Source organism: Haliaeetus albicilla, chromosome W (genome assembly GCF_947461875.1).
Source record: "Haliaeetus albicilla chromosome W, bHalAlb1.1, whole genome shotgun sequence".
Classification (NCBI taxonomy): domain Eukaryota; kingdom Metazoa; phylum Chordata; class Aves; order Accipitriformes; family Accipitridae; genus Haliaeetus; species Haliaeetus albicilla.
This window is the reverse complement of record NC_091515.1, coordinates 35,349,142-35,364,848: the sequence shown is the minus strand read 5'-3', so window position 1 is coordinate 35,364,848 and position 15,707 is coordinate 35,349,142. Positions and strand designations below refer to the sequence as shown.

The window sequence follows — 15,707 nt, the reverse complement described above, 5'->3', positions numbered from 1 at the left end:
TTGGGGCGCCCCCCCCGTGGCTCTGTCACACACCCCCCAGTGTCAAATTTGGGGTACCCCAGGGTGTTGGGGACCCCCCCGGGTGATCGGGCCCCCCCCCCAGGGTGATGGGGACCCCCCCCGGCTCTATGGCTTGTGCACGGGAAAAGGGGGGGCTGAGGGAGGGGACACCAAGGAGAAGGGGGGGAATTTGGGGGGGGCTGTCCCCTCCCACCCAGCAGCTTCCTCTGGCACCAACCCCCTCCCCAAATCCAGGTTTAGGGGGGGTCATCCAGGATTTGGGGGTACCCAGGATGGGGGGGCACCCAGGATTTGAGGGGGGAGGACCCAGGATCTGGGGGGGACACACCCCCAGGATTTGGGGTACCCAGGATTTGGGGGGGCACACAGGATTTGGGGGGGCACCCCATCCCCATGGTGCCCCCCATGCATAGCCCCCCCCAACCCATGGGGCACAAAGAAGGGGGGGTGTCCCCCCAAAATCACCCCCCCTAGCCCCCTGGGTATGTCCTGTCCACAGCTGAACTGGGTGTCCCCCACCCCAATGGGTGGGGGGGTCCCCAAAAATTCGGGGGGGGTGTCACTTCCGTCTCCCCGAGGTACTGGAGCGGCGGTCACCCTCCCGCCGGGGGAGGCCCTCGTCGGTGGAGGAGGTGGTGAGAAGAGCTTGGCTCCACCGCGCCACCTCAGCGTGCTCCTGGGCGCAGGCAGCCAGTGCCCTCAACCACCCCCGCATGTCCTCCTGGGGGAGGGACACCCCAAAACCATCATCAGACCCCCCCAAAATCTCCACAACCACCCCCAACCCCCGGTAGACCCCCACCTCATCCTTGGCTTGCAGGAGGAACTCGCTCCCATCACTGGTCCTACAAGAGAAGAACCTACTCAACGACACCCACCCGACAACGCCACCCAACCAACCCCAGGAATTTGGGGGGACCTCCCCACTCAACCCCAGGAATTTGGGGGACCCCCCCCACCCCACGAGCACCCCGACATACTTGAGCTTGAAGACGTTCTTCTTCTTCTTGTAGTCGTTGGCCACCTCGCTAGTGGAGTGGTGGAGGTTGAGGAGGGGTTCACCACCGTGGGTGCTGCCCGTCGCTTGACCCTTGGCGTCCTTGTAGAAGCCCAGGTCACCCTTGCTCAGGACGCAGTAGAGGTTCACCCAAGATCTGGTCAAGGTGGGGGACACGGTGGAGGGGTGGGGTGGGTGGGGTGGTGGCATCAGCAGGTGACCCAACACTGCTGGTGGGTTTGGGTGGTGGGGATCACCCAAGCTCGGGGGCACCTGCTGCATGGATGGACCTCCAAACCCTGGTGAACCTTCACCATCGATGGACACCCCAAACTCTAGTGACCCCTCTCCATCGATGGACACCCCAAACCCTGCTGCATGATGCCAATTGAATGACCCTCCAAGTCATGGTGAACCCTCTCCATGATGGATCCCCAAAAGCTGGTGCAACCTCTGCCCTGATAGACCCCCCAAATCCTCATGTATGATGTCCCTTGATTGACCCTGGTGATCCCTCTCCATCGATGGACACCCCAAACCCTTATGAACCTTCACCATCGATGGACACCGCAAACCCTGGTGCACCCTCTCCATTGATGGACCCCCCCCAACCCCTGGTGCACCCCCTTCCCTCGCAGACCCCCCCCCACCTGCCCCTCCCGTTGTGCCCCACCGACCTGTTGGACGCCTTCTTGTTGGGTCCATCGAGCTCATGCTTGCGGAAGAGGAAGCCCTCATGCTGCACCGTGTGGGTGGGGGGCGGCGGGGGCGGTGGGGCGCTGCCCTGTGCCGGGGCCGACCGTGACCTCCGCGTCTCCCCCGGACCCTGAGCGGGGTCTTTGGGTCGCGGACGTCGGCGGGGTTTGGGGCGGTCGCGGGCACGGGGTCGGTCAGGTCGCGGCATTCTCTCTGGCAATGCCTCTGGGCCGGTGGGCAGGCGGGCGGGGGACTCCCGCTCCCGGGGCTGGGGGGGGGATGATGGGCGTCGGGATGTGGCTCCCAGTGGCCCCCCGAGGTGGGGACGCCAAGGGGACATTGATGGGATGTGAAGGAGATGCCAAGGGGACACTGAGGGGACACCAAGGGGACACGAAGGAGATGCCAGGAGGACACCAAGGAGACACCAATATGATGCCAAGGCGATATCAAGGGGACACTAAGGGTATTCTTAAGAGGACACCAAGGGGATGTTGAAGGGATGCCAAGGGGACACCAAGTTGAAGGCAAGGAGATGCTGAGGGGATGCCAAGGAAATGCCAAGGACACACTAAAGGGACACTGAGGGGACACCAAGGGGACTCCAAGGGGATGCCGAGGGGACGCCGAGGTGATGCCAAGGAAAAACCAAGGGGACTTCAAGGTGATGCCAAGTAGATGTCAAGGAGACACCAAGGGGAAGCCAAGCAGACACCAAGGGGACACCAAGGAGATGCCAAGGGGATGCCAAGGAAAAACCAAGGAGACTTCAAGAGGATGCCAAGTAGATACCAAGGAGACACCAAGGGGACTCCAAGGGGAAACCAAGGGGATGCCAAGGGGACTCACTGGAGCTGGCAACGGGCCACCTGCCTCCTTCTCCTGCAGCTGCTCCACGATGTCAGCCAGCGTGGCTTTGCTGTTGGAGGAGATTTGGGGAGGGTCACGTCAGTCCTGGCCACCTGACAGTGACACCAGTGTCCCCATCCCCATGCTCACCCGCCGCCCTTGCCGTCGTGCCGTGGCAGCTCCGGCTCACTAGATTCCTGCTGTTCCAACCGGCGCTCTCGCCGCTCCTGGCGCCATTCCAGCAGCCCCGTCCTGGCCTCCCCGGGCTCTTCAGTTTTGGGGGCCACCGGGGTCTCACCGGCAGTGGTAGGGGGGATTGGCTCCCCCACGGGATCCCCATCCCTGGGAGGTCCCTGGACACTGTCAAGCTTGGGCTGTAGGCGCTCAGGACGGAGCTCATGGCGCACGTAGGCGATGCAGGGCTCTAGCCGGCAGCTTTTGGGGCGCTCGGACCCCCCCGGCAATGGCATTGACCCCCCCGGGGGTTCCCCCAAAAATTTGCGGCTCAGGAACGGCGTCGGCAGCTGCTTGTTCTGCTCCGCTTTCAGCTTCTCGATCTGCGGGGATGGGGCGCAGTGCAGTGGAGATGGAGATGGAGGAGATGGTGGAGATGATGGAGATGGTGGAGATGGTGGAGATGGGGATGGAATGGAGATGGGATAGGGATGGAGATGGGATAGGGATGGAGATGGGGATGGGAATGGAGATGAGGATGGAGATGGGGACGGGGATGGGATGGGGATGGAGATGGGGATGGGGACAGGGATGGGGATGGGAACAGGGATGGAGATGAAGATAGAGATGGGTACAGGAATGGGGATGCTGAGCCGGTGGCTGCAGCGGCCCCCAGGGTGGGGGGACAGGATGGGGGGTGACATCAGCCCCCCCCAAGGTGCTCGTACCATGGTGAGCCGTCTCAGGGAACTGAACCTCTCCTCCCAAGCGGCAGCTGCCTTCCGGAAAGCCTCGTGCCGCCGGATCAGCTGCTCCACCTCGTCCACGCTGCTGCCCAGCTCTTGGCTCTTCAGCAAAGGCTCCTGGGCCGTCAGCCAAGCGTCGGCCACCACCGCCTCCTGGGCAAACTGGTGCACCTCCAGCACTGCCGGACAGATGGACGGGCGGACGGAAGGACGCGCTCGTGGCGGCACCCCCCCAAAGAGCATCCCATCCCCGCGGTGGTGGAGGACCTGACCCCCTCCCCAAATTACCACCACCACCTCCACCACCACCCCCAGGTAGGACTCACTCTGCTGCAGCCATTCCCAGTGCTTGTCCCACTTCTCCATCATCTCCTTCTTCTTCGCAAGCAGCTTCTCCACGTGGGCTTTGATCTGCAGGGATGGAGGAGATGGGTTGGGACCCCCCCAACAGTTGCAGCCCCCCCCCCCAGATTGTCCATCCCCCCCACCCCGGGCACCTCATCAGCCGCCGGGCTCTTGCTGAGGATGAGGTTCTTGCCGAGCTCCAGGCAAGCGGTGATGCTCTTGCCGTGAGCTTCGATCTCGCTCTTGAGCCCTTGGTGGTCATTCATCAGCAGCTCCACCGAGGAGACGTCCCTGTGAGAGGGGATGGGGGCTGGGAGGGCAGGAGGGGACGGGGATGGGCCACCCCCCCAGGATGGGACAGGACGTGGGTCCTTGGCATCATGGATGGGCCAGGACACGTGTCTTTGGGATGGAACAAGATGTCTTTGGTTTCATGGATAGGACAGGACATGAGCCTTTGGGATGGGTCCTCCAGGTGGGACAGGACGTGGGTCCTTGGCATCATGGATGGGCCAGGACACGTGTCTTTGGAATGGAACAGGACACGGGTCTTTGGTGCCATGGATGGGACACGATATGGGTCCCTGGGTTCAGATAGGACATGGGTCCTCCAGATGGAACAAGACACAATTCCTTGGCTTCATGGATGGGACAGGACATGGGTCCTTGGTGCCATGGATGGGACAAGACAAGGGTCCTCTGGATGGGACAGGACACGGGTCCTTGGCACCATGGATAGGCCAGAACGTGGTTCTTGGGGGCCAGCACAGGACACAGGACCTTGGCGCAGCCCACAGCTCCCGCTACCTGGGCTTCTCTCTGGTGCCGATCTGGCAGAGGACGCCATCCATCCAGGTGAGAAGGTCTCTCACGGTGCCAACGAAGCGGATCTTATCAGCGACGCTGGCGACATGGAGCCGGCATTCCTCGCACGCCGCCAAGAGCTCCTTCCATGCCCGTAGCACCTCCTGCTCCCTCCCGGCGATGGCCTCGGCGTTGTCCCCAGCATAGAGGGTCCTCAACTGTGCCGCACCCTCTTGTAGCTGCCGGACTTGGGTCACCAACACCTCCACATCATGCTCGAAGGCACCCAATGCCCGTTGCAAGGCTCCGGCCGATGTCCTGCCCTCATGGGCTGCCAGTTCAGGCAGGCGTTGCCTTTTCTCCTCGATTTGCCCCAAAACCTCTTTGCAATCATTGAAGAACTTGTGCAATTCGTGGGAAGCTGCCAACATCTGCGCCCGGGTCTCCATCAGCTCCAGAAGATCTGCCCAAGCTTCGTTGACCCCGTCCTTCCATTCGGCAATGGTGGCAGCGTCAGTGTGCCCGTAGTCAATCAGTTCATCCACCATTTGGTTGACGGCAGTGATCCTCTCCTGCCCGACGCTGCCTGTCTCACTGGCGAACTCCAGGAATTTCTCCTGGAGTAGCTGGGATGGGCAGGGATGGGCAGGGGTGAGGAGTGGGCAGCACCAGGCAGGGATGGGGGCAGGACCCCCAGCATGGTGCGCTGGTTGTGTCCAGGACCAGGATGGTGCCAGGACCCCTGGCATGGGGCAGGAACCACAACAAGACCCCTCACCCAGGGGAGGGACTTCACCAGGACCCTCGACACAGGATGGGGACAACTCCAGGACCCTTGGCATGGGGCACAGACAATGCCAAAACCCTCCTTGGCGCATCCCCCAACTCACTGTGACATGCTCGAAGTCCTGTCCCAGCTCCGGTGAGCCGGCCACCACCTCCTTCTCGGCGATCCAATGCTCCAGCTCGTCCACCTCGCGGTTGAGCTGGTAGAGCCAATATTGCTGTTCCAACTTGGCCTTGCGTTCCTCCACCAGGTCCTTCAGAGACACGTACAGCCGGTCAACCTGCGACTGCCGCCTGCTGACCTGTTCGCTGGGCAAGGGACACAGCACCCGGTGAACGCCAAAGACCCCGGCATTTTAGGGGGGGGGGGGGGGGGCTCGCACCCACCTTTGAGGGTGGCCCAACTCTAGAAGAGCACGGCATTGGCGAGAGAGTTGGGCGATGGTCTCCTCATAGTTCTCCACCATTTGCTCCATCAGGAGGTGCTTCTTGAGGAGTTGTAGGGTGCTCTGCTCATCCTTGGGTGGGGGGGGACATGTTGGGGAGGTGAGATGCTGGGGGGGGTGTCTTAAATTTCTTCCTCCCACAAGCCACCCCCATCAGCACCTTCCCCTTCTCCTCGCTCATCAACAGCAGCTCTTGCTCGCCCAACCACGACTCCACCTCAGCCACGTCAAAGTAGTATTGCTCCAGTTGGTAGGTGGCATCCAGGGTTTGCTGCCTGCGCTCTGCCTGCTCCTGCAGTTCCCCCCACATCGTCCCCAAACGCTCCAGAAGACGTCGGACCCCTTCAGCTTCGGGGCTTTTGATGGAGGCAACAGCTCCGGCGCGTTCCAGCACCTCGTCCACGCGAGGTCGGTGGACCTGGATCTCCCGGCGGAGGTTCTGGTGGGGGTGTGGGTGGAGAGGGGGTGGGTGTTGGGGAGGTCATCGGTGTGTCCCCCCACCCTCCGTGGTGCGGGGGCTGACCTGGTTCTTCTTGATGAACTGCTGGACCGTCTGCAGGTTGGTGCCGTGGTCCTTCAGTGTGGCCAAGGGCAGGCGGTCCTGCACCCACAGCTGGTAGCGGTGGCGGTGGGATGGACCTCAGCGTCACCCCTGATCCTGATCCTGTCCCCATACCCATCCCATCCCATCCCATCCCAGGGGTTCCTCACCCATCCCACCCCATCCCATCCCCATTCCAGTTTCTCCCCTGGATTTGAAGTCCCTCTTGCACGAGCACCCATCCCACGTCTCCCTACATTTGGGGTCCCCATTGCACCAGCACCCATCCCACCCCATCCCACCCCATCCCTTCCCATCCCACCCCCCCACCCCCCACGTACTCACCACCTCATCCTCCAGCTCATGGCTGACCTGATGAACCTCCTTGGAAGCCAACAGGATTCTCCGATGTTCCTTGAGGGGCTCGATCAGGCGGACGATACGGGTCCCCACCGCACTTTGCCGCTCCCCCACCGCCTGCCTGCCTGCTGCCTGCGCCGGCAGCGCCGCTGCCTGCACCTGCAGCTCCCCCACCTCCTTGTACCACTCCTCCACCTGTGACTCCATCGTCTGGGGGGGGGACATGGACACACCCCAGGATGGGACACTGGGGACTGGGATGGGAGAGGACACCCCCCCACCTCGCCAGGATCCCCAGCACCGGAGCAGGGTGGTGGTGTCGTGCCAGCTGTGCCAGCTGTGCCGGGGAACCTCGGCTGTGAGTCAGCACTGGGATGAGCTGGTAGTGCTGAGCTCCCATTGCAACTGGGGCTGCGCACTGGGGTGCCCCCAGCACCCAACGTCCCTCCCCAACACCCAACATCCCCCCCCAAACACCCGACGTCCCCCCAACACCCAATGTCCCCCCAAGACCTGGTGCCCCCCCAACTCCCAGTGTCCCTCCATAACCTGGTGTCCCCCCAAGACCTGGTGTTCCCCATAACCTGGTGCACCCCAACACCTAATGTCCCCTCAACACCTGATGTCCCCCCCAAACCCACCTGCAACCTCTTGAGCTGCCTGCTGACGCTAAGAAGGTCGGCTCCTGCCCCCACTGTCTCCAGCTGCTCCTCCAGCCTCCCCAACCGTGCCTCCATGTCGGCGTAACTCCGCGCCAAGCGCTCGGCGGCTGCGGCTTCCGCCAACCGGCGGCTCCTGGCTTGGCTGGTGGTTTCTAACTCTACCCAACATTGCCGTAACTCTTCCAGTTGACGCCGAATGGCATCGGCTAATTCGGGTTTGGTGAGGAGAAGTTCTTCACCTTCCTGAGGTGGGGTGGGGGGGGTGTCAAGGGGGGGGTGTCGTTCCGCCCACCCTGGGATTTGGGGTGTTGACCGTTGGCCATGGGGGTGGTGGATCTTCAGACGTCATGAAGGGCGCCCCCTGGTGGGGGAGGGAGGGAGCGCAGGGCTTTGGGTGGCACCGGGGGGGGGTGTAGCAAAAGGGGGGGGGTGCAGCGGGGGGGGGTTGTAGCGAAAGGGGGTGCACAGAAAAGAGGGGTGCAGCTGGGGGGTTGTAGGGAAAGGGGGTGCAGCAAAAGGGGGGTGCAGGGAAAGGGGAGGTGCAGAGAAAGGGGGGGGATGCAGCAAAATGGGGTGCAGCAAAATGGGGGTGCAGGGAAAGGGAGGTGTAGCAAAAGGGGGGTGATGCAGGGAAAGGGGGTGCAGCAAAAAGGGGTGCAGCAAAAGGGGGATGGAGCTGGGGGGAGCAAAAAGGGGTGCAGCAAAAAGGGGGTGTAGCTGGGGAGAGTGTAGCGAAAGGGGGGGTGCAGCCAGAGAGGGATGCAGGGAAATGGGGGGTGCAGCTGGGGGGGGCGCAGTGAGGAAGGATGCGGGGGGGGGGGATGCAGCAAAAGTGGGGTGCAGCAAAAGGCGGGTGCAGCCAGGGAAGATGCAGCTGGGGGGGGGATGCAACGGGGGGGTGCAACGAAATGGGGGTGCAGGTGGGGAAGGATGCAATGGGGGGGGGGAGATGCAGCAAGCAGGGATGCGGCGGGGGGGGGGGGGATGCAACCAGCCAGGGAAGGATGCAATGAAGGGGGGGGAGGCTGCAGCAAGGGGGGGGCCCTGCAACCACCACGCCACCCCCAAACGCCTCACCCCTCAAGCCCCCCTCACCCGGTGAGGAAGCAGTTAAAGCTCATCCCTCCCTCCCCTCCACACTACGACCCCCCCCTTTTTTTTTCTTCTCCCCCCCCTTCTACCTTCTCGATCTTCTCCAGCCACTCTTTATTCTGCGCCAGCTCGGCCATGAATGCTTGGTGCTTCAGCCATGGTTTGGGGGGGCGAGGGGGGGGGTCCCGGGAGGGGTCCCCTGCCATCAGCACCTTCTCCCGGATCCAGCCATCCAGCTAATGGGAAAAGGAGGGCGGGGGGGGGGGGGAATGAGGTTGTAAAACACCCCCCCCCCCAAAAAAAAAAGGGATCCCCGCAACCCTTGGAAGGGTGATGGGCCCACGCTGGGGCCTGCGGTCCCTCTACAGCAACGAGGAAGAGGAGGATGAGGATGATGGTGGCATTGGCGTGATGCCGCAGAGCCTTTGCAGCAGATGCCGGGTGGAGCACAGAGGCTGGATCCGGCCTCCCTGGTTATCTGCGCCAAAAAGGCAACCGGGGATCTGGCCAACCTCCCCCGTGTGCCGTAACCGTGCCGCGCTGGTGATGGACCACTGCGGCTCCCACCGCGGCTGGCGGCGAAGCCCCCTGAGATGCTGAGGAGCATCTATGGGGGACATACGGGACCCACTGGTCCAGGTTTTGGGGGGGGGGGCTTGGGGACCCTTGGGGACTACCCCCCCCCCAAAAGCCGTGACCCAGACCACACTGGCATCAGCGGCAGCACCCATCCCGGGGGTCCACAACCCCCAGCCCAGCACCCAGTTGGGACTCTCTGCACCCAAACTTGGAGCCAGCCCCCCCTCACCCTTCCTGAATAATTTGGGGGGGGGGGGGGTTGGGGGGGGTGTCAGGGGTCCGGGTCCTACCTCATGGCAGTCCTGGAGGAACCACTGCAGCTTGAGGTGGTCCTCGAGCCGCTGCATCCACTCCTGAGCCAGCTGGTAGTTGCGTTGGCTCCTGTGGGTTGGGGGGGGGGGACCTGGCTCAGCACTGCCCAGCCGGTGACACCCCACCCCCCCCCAGCACCCCAATTAAGCACCTAATTAACCCACCCCAGCCCCTTGCAAAGCGAATTAATCCAAAGGGGAAACTGAGGCACAGGGTTGCACGTTCCCCATCAGCCATGGTGAGGATGCACCAGCAGATCCAGCTCCATCATTGTCCCTGGGGGTGGGGGGGGTCCTGGGTGGGGTCAAGGCGTTGCCATCCTGGCACCTACTTGGCATGGAGACTCTCCATTGCCTCAGCCACGCAGTCACTGTAGAGGTTGCCTTGATGTTGGAGACTCTCGCCGGCTTGTAGAGCCAGTTGGATTTTCTGCAGGTTGAGGTCCATGGTGGTGGTGAAGTCCTTGTGCTTCTTGATGGCGTTGCTCACCCCTTCCACCGTGTCAGGGAGCTCGGCGTGGACCAGGGTGGACTCCTGGAGAAGGGATGGAGGAGATGCTGGTGGTGGGCTCTCCATCCCTGGTCACCTCTTCTCCTTGCGCCGGCCTCCCCAACTCAACCATAAGGTCACCGAGAACTTCTCCCACCCGTCTCTACCTGGTTGTAGAGGCTGGTCTCGCATTGCTGGACATCCCGGAGGAAGAGGTGGAAGACGTGAGATTGCACCAGCACCTCTCGTCGCGTCTCCCAGCTCTGCAACAGCTTGCCCCAGCCCGCGTCCAGCTTCTGCAACCACTGCTGCAACGAGAGGTAGGGGACCTCCATCTCCTCCAAGGCCAACAGGTCGCTGGCCGCTTGGATCTTGGCATAGTCCTCCTCGTAGCCATTGATCTCCTCTTTGAGGGCCGCGTGTTGGTTCAACAACCTCTCCGCTTCAGCCAAGCTATCCGGCACCTCCTCGGAGGCTACAGCGGCTTGAGTCTTCACCAACCAACTGAGGAAGTTGTCCAAGTCTTGGATGAACTGTTGCAAGCGACCGGCAACGATCAAAGAGTCCTCACAACCTTGCAGCACCCGCTTCAGGGCCTCCCACTCCTCGCTGATCTGCTCCAAGGGCAGCAGGATCTCCAGGGCTCGCCCGGGGTGGGAGGCAGCCAAGGCTTCGCCTTCCCGTTGAAGCTCCACCAACCGAGGTTCCAAGACCACCAGAGCTGCCTCCATGGTGGAGAGGCAGCGTTGCAAGGCCAACATGCCGCCCAGGTCACTGCCGCCCGATTGTGTGGCTTCGATGGCTTTTCTCTTCTCCCGCACCTGCGCCTTCATCTCGCTGCACTCCAGCAGGTAGTTCTGGATCTTCAGGACAGAGCTGAGTTGGCTCTTCTTGTGCTCCACCAGCTCCACCACCCGATTCCACCTGGGGACGGAGGTGAGACAAGACCAGGATGGAGCCCTGCACTGGCACTGCCACCAGGATGGCATCCACCTTGGGCATCGCCAATGCTTGGGATGGGCTCGGGCCATTGTACTGGAGAGCTGAACCCCGTGGGGACGTCCCACCAGGCTGGGAGAACCCCAAGGTTGGGGTCTGCCAGCAGCCCCACAGCTCATTCCCCCCACAGGAGCCCCCAAGCAGTATGGGGTCCACCTTGGGCATGACGGACCCCCAGGACGGACTTGGCCCCACAGCTTGGCCCCCCTCCCCACACCCATACCTGCTGTTGAGGTGGTCCTGGCAGGAGCGGACCTCCTCCGAGCTGGGGTGACCCCTGTCTACCAACTGCTGCACCACCTGGTTGACATCCAAGATCCGTCCCATGACGCTGTTCATCTCCTGGTCCAGGCTCTCAAACCTGAGGAGGAAAGGTGAGCGGTGGGCTCTCCGATGGGGCAAGGGACCCAGGTGTCCGGTCCCATTCCCAACCCCCCCAACATACCTATGCTGGACCACCTCAACCTCATCCAACTCCTCCGGCACCTCCATCCTCTCCAACCACTGCTCCTTCTCGTCCACCCAGACCTCGCAGGCGTGCACCTCGCTGAACATACGGTAGACGGCCAAAGCGTCCTGCAACCACTGCTGCCGCAGCACGGCCACCTCGGCCACCTCCCCGTAGAGCTGCTCCACCTCCACCACCCGGATCTGCATGTCAACCCCTTGGCGGTGCTCAGGTGCCAGAAGAGCCAACTGCTTCCGGAGGGCCAACACGGCCGCCCGGTGCTTCTCCACCTCTTCCACCACTGCCCAGTGCTTCCGCAGAAGAGCTTGGGTGGAATAGTCATCATGGCCAAAGTCATCGCTGGAGATAATGCGGTAGGTGTCCTGCAACCAGGCCACCAAGTCATCCGTCTCGGCGCTGAACTGGAAGAAGTTGAGGGCCTCCTGCAACCGTTGTTGGTGCAACCCTGTCATCTCCTCCAGCTTCTTCCAGCGGGGGCGAACCTCCCGCATCTTCTCCTGGATCCCACCAGGGCTGAAGCGTTTCTTGGCCAAGATCTGCTCGCCCCTCTTCATGGTCTGGTGCAACAGAGCCCGTCGGCTGCCCAGCTCGCCCAACATGCTCTTGTGCTTGTTGGTCAACGTCAAGACGCTGCTCAGGTCCCGGCCACACGTCTTGGTGGCCAGGATCTGCTCCTTCTCGTGGATCCACACCTCGGCCTCCTCCATCTCCTGGAAGAAGGCCCAAAGCTGGCAGGAGTCCTCCAGCTCCTTGCGTCTCTTGCCCGCCAGCTCCCCCAGCTCCTCCAGACACGTCTGGATGTGGTTGACCCGGTTGCAGATGATCTGGGGGTCGCAGGGTTGGTAGCCTGGACCAAGAGAACCAGATCTTAGTGGAGATGGTCTACAGCACCCCGAAGACCTTGGTTGACCCCTCCCAAGGCCAAGCATCTCCCGGTCCTCGTGGTGCCTTTCCCGGTGCCCCATGTTACCCTCCAGCTCTGAGAACTTGAGCGCAGCGGCGTTGAGCGCCTGCACCCGCTCGGTCTGGGCAGAGATGTCAGCCTCCAGCAGCCCATGCTTCTGCAGTAGGTCCTCAACCTCCAGAAGACGCTTCCCCAAATCCTTGGAGACCAGCAGCACCTGGGGAAAGGGAATGAGACCGCAAGGTCCAGAGCTGCCCACCGCATCCTCCATGGGGACGCCCGGTACCCGCTGCGTCCCCGGCTCTACCTGCATCTCCTCCATCCAGTCAATCATATAGACCATCTCCTGGAAGATCTTCTGCAGGGCCAGGTTCTGCTCGAGGCGGGCACGGCGGGCGCGGACCAGCTCGGTCAACAGCCCCCACTGCCGAAGGATGTTGTCCTTCTGGGCACTGATGCGTTTGGTGTCGTAGTAGCCCTCTGACTCCATCTCCAGGGCCAGTTCCACCACTACCTGGATGCGCTCTTGGTAGGAGGAGATGTCGGCCTCAATGGCCTCATGCTTCTTCATGGCGGCCTCCACTGCTGGCAGGTCGTAGCCAAAGTTGTCCTGGGGTGGGGGGAGATGCCATCAGGCGGGGTGAACCACTCCTCGGTCAATGAGGGAGCTCAATGAGGCTAGCCAGGAGGTCCCACCACCCAAGTGTTGGGTTCCTCACCCCCCAACCCCAGCCAGGGAGAGGACCCAGGCGTCCTGCCCCAGGGTGAGGGTCCCCACTGAGCCCCCCCACCCCATCCCACCTGCGAGACCAAGCGTTGGTTCTCGTTCAACCACGTCTCCCTCATGACAGCCTTGTGGTCGAAATGTTGGGCCAGCAGCTCCAGCTTCTCCTGCCGGATCAGCTCATTACGCAGCGACACCTCTCGCTCATGCTCTGCCTTCTCCAGGCAGATCCAAGCCTGCAGGGTGGGACACCGGGCTCGACAAGGGGGTCCCCAGCCCTTCTCGGGGTCCCCCAGGATGGAGAGGTCACCCCCATCCCACCAGCACCTTATTGATGTCAGAGATGCTCTTGCCCTCACTGGGGACATAGAGCTTGTGGTTGTTGGCCCGTAGCTTGCTCTGGATGGTGAAGAGCAGGACCTCCAGGTTCCCCTTCTCCTGGAACCTGTGGGGTGGCAGGACCAGGTCAGGATACGGCCATGGTCCCGTCCCCCCCGTGGTTGTCCCCCCCCAACCCCAGGAGGTGCTCACTTGATGGGCTTCTCCAGGATGCAGAAGGCGGTGAAGGCTTGGAGCTGCTGCTGCACCCCAGTCAAGGAGTTGGCAAACTTCTGGTTGCTGATGATGGTGATGGTGTGCTGGATCCAGGCGAGCAGCTCGGCTGCCAGCGCCTCGTACCGCTCGATGATGGCCTCGATCTCCATGGCCTGATCCAGAACCTGGTGGGAGAGGGGTGGGTCACCTGTATGGCTCAGGGGTGCAGCCCACAGAACCCCTTCGAGCAACCGTGGGTGGCCTGGGGTGCAACCTGCTTGGCCCAGCCCCTCCAGGGACCAGCATGGCCCTGTCCTTGCTGGTGCCCAGTGGAGCGAGGGATGGGACATCCCATGGAGCAAAGGATGGGGCACCCCATGAACCAAAGGATGGGACATCCCACGGAGCCACAGGGCGTGGGCCAAAACCCACCTTCCCGATGCGCTTCCCCTCCACAGCCAGCGCCTTCATCTTGGAGAAGTAGTGGTAGAAAGACACCACGTAGGTGATGATGGACTTCTCGTCGGGGTCCTCCATGTTGACGTCTGGCGGGAGGTGAAGTGTTGGTCCCCGAGCCTGCTCAGCTCCCTGGAGTCCCCCCCAACCACCAGCCCTGGTCCAGCAAAGCCCATCCACCAACCCCAAGCTGTTCCCCTCAACCTTGAGCCCCCCCAAATCCTCTGAGGTGGAAAACGAAGGTGGGAGCAATTAGCCAGATGGGTGGAGACACCCCACCCCGTGTGGACAGATGGACAGACAGACCCCCCCCCGGTCCTGTCCCATCCCTACCCTCGGGGTCCAGCAGCTTGCTGAGCCCCAACTGCTGCTCGGCCGTGTTGAAGGCTTGTTGAAGGTTGTAGGTCGCGTTGGACTTGGTCAGCTTGTGGAAGTCGATGAGGTCCGGCCTGCAAGAGGGACACAGTTGCTCTGAGCCCCCCACCCTGCGGAGGGAACCCAGGTGTCCAGGTTGGCACCCCCCCCTCCCCCACGGCAGACCTGTGCTTGTGGATGAGCGCATTGAAGGCCAACCCATCCCTCCAACTGGTGGTGAAGTTCTGGATGTTCACCTCGGGGTAGCTGTGGGGAAAGGGTGGGGGGTCACACGGTGCTGGATCCATCCCCCATCCATGGGGGGGGGAGGGCAAGGAAGGTCCATCCCAGCACCGGGACAGCGCGAGGAGGGGGGTCACCGCTCACCCCGCCGTCTTCATCTGGCACCAGAGCAGCAGAGCATCCTTGGCCGAGAGCATCTCCCGGTTGTCTTCGGTCTTGATTTTGATCACCTGGATCTGGGGAAAGCCAAGGGGCACTGACACACGGCGGGGTCCTGGGGTGGGGACACCATCCCCAGGTTGGGGACAGCCCCGTCCCGCTACCTGGAAGCGGAGGATGATGGTCCAGATGAGGCCGAGGGTGAGGCGGTGGTTGCCGTCCACAATGTCGTGGGAGCCCACGTTCTCCAGGTGCACCCGTTGCTCCTTGAGGAACTGCAACGCCTTGTCCACGTTCTCCAAGGAGTGGATCCGCATCCGGCCCCGTGTCGGTTTGGGCTGCCGGAGACACCGGCATCTGTCACCCCCACCTTGCCCCTACCTTGGAGAAGGTCCTCCCACCCAGTTCATCACAACCTTGAGGTGGGTGGAACCTGCAGCACCCTACACATGGTCCTGGCTCTCACCAGCTGCTCCCCGGAGAGCACCTCCAGCAGCCGGGTGAGGACGTAGCCATCACGGAGATCGGCGTAGAGATCCCCGATACGGCAGGAGACGTGGGCGAGGTGGGAATTCACCCACTTGGTGAAAGTCTTCTTCTGCACCGCATCCCTCTCATCTACCCGGGGAAGAAACAGGTTCAACCGTGGTGGTGGGGGCGGGGGGGGGGTTGGACCAGGCACCTGGGGCTTTGCCGGGATGGTGAGGATGGATTTACCAGCCAAGGCTTTGATGCGGGAACACTCGAAGAGCTTGGTGGTGGCCATGGTGTCGTCCCAAACCCGTGGGTTGGGGCTCTCCCAGGGGCCGTTGTTGTTTTGTTGCTCCATGTTGTCCAGCTCGGCCGCCATGGCTGCCATCGGGCTGGGGGGGTGGGGTGGGTTTGGGGAGGGGGGCACACACATGCACACCCATGCATGTGGGTGTGTGCACACGCGTGGATGAGGGGGTCAGCGATGGGGGGGGA

The 15,707-nt window shown here is 62.5% G+C and overlaps 1 protein-coding gene across 1 annotated transcript; it reads right to left on the bottom strand.

Annotated features, from left to right (window-relative positions):
- Window positions 1-458: 458 nt before the first annotated feature.
- Window positions 459-15,616, bottom strand: SPTBN4 (spectrin beta, non-erythrocytic 4). Its single transcript, XM_069775664.1, has 34 exons — window positions 15,459-15,616; window positions 15,208-15,359; window positions 14,906-15,079; window positions 14,727-14,818; window positions 14,526-14,606; window positions 14,319-14,434; window positions 13,962-14,074; window positions 13,527-13,714; window positions 13,323-13,440; window positions 13,073-13,231; window positions 12,579-12,881; window positions 12,338-12,488; window positions 11,344-12,214; window positions 11,122-11,259; window positions 10,067-10,823; window positions 9,742-9,944; window positions 9,389-9,479; window positions 8,609-8,755; window positions 7,407-7,670; window positions 6,751-6,975; window positions 6,388-6,477; window positions 6,025-6,303; window positions 5,806-5,936; window positions 5,523-5,727; window positions 4,636-5,258; window positions 3,981-4,119; window positions 3,810-3,894; window positions 3,466-3,662; window positions 2,714-3,120; window positions 2,564-2,633; window positions 1,696-1,982; window positions 1,002-1,175; window positions 824-866; window positions 459-742 (listed from the first exon to the last, which is right to left on the bottom strand). The coding sequence occupies exons 1-34, from the start codon at window positions 15,598-15,600 to the stop codon at window positions 581-583; spliced, it is 7,377 nt and encodes a 2,458-aa protein (XP_069631765.1). The 5' UTR covers window positions 15,601-15,616; the 3' UTR covers window positions 459-580.
- Between the last annotated feature and the right edge of the window lie 91 nt (window positions 15,617-15,707).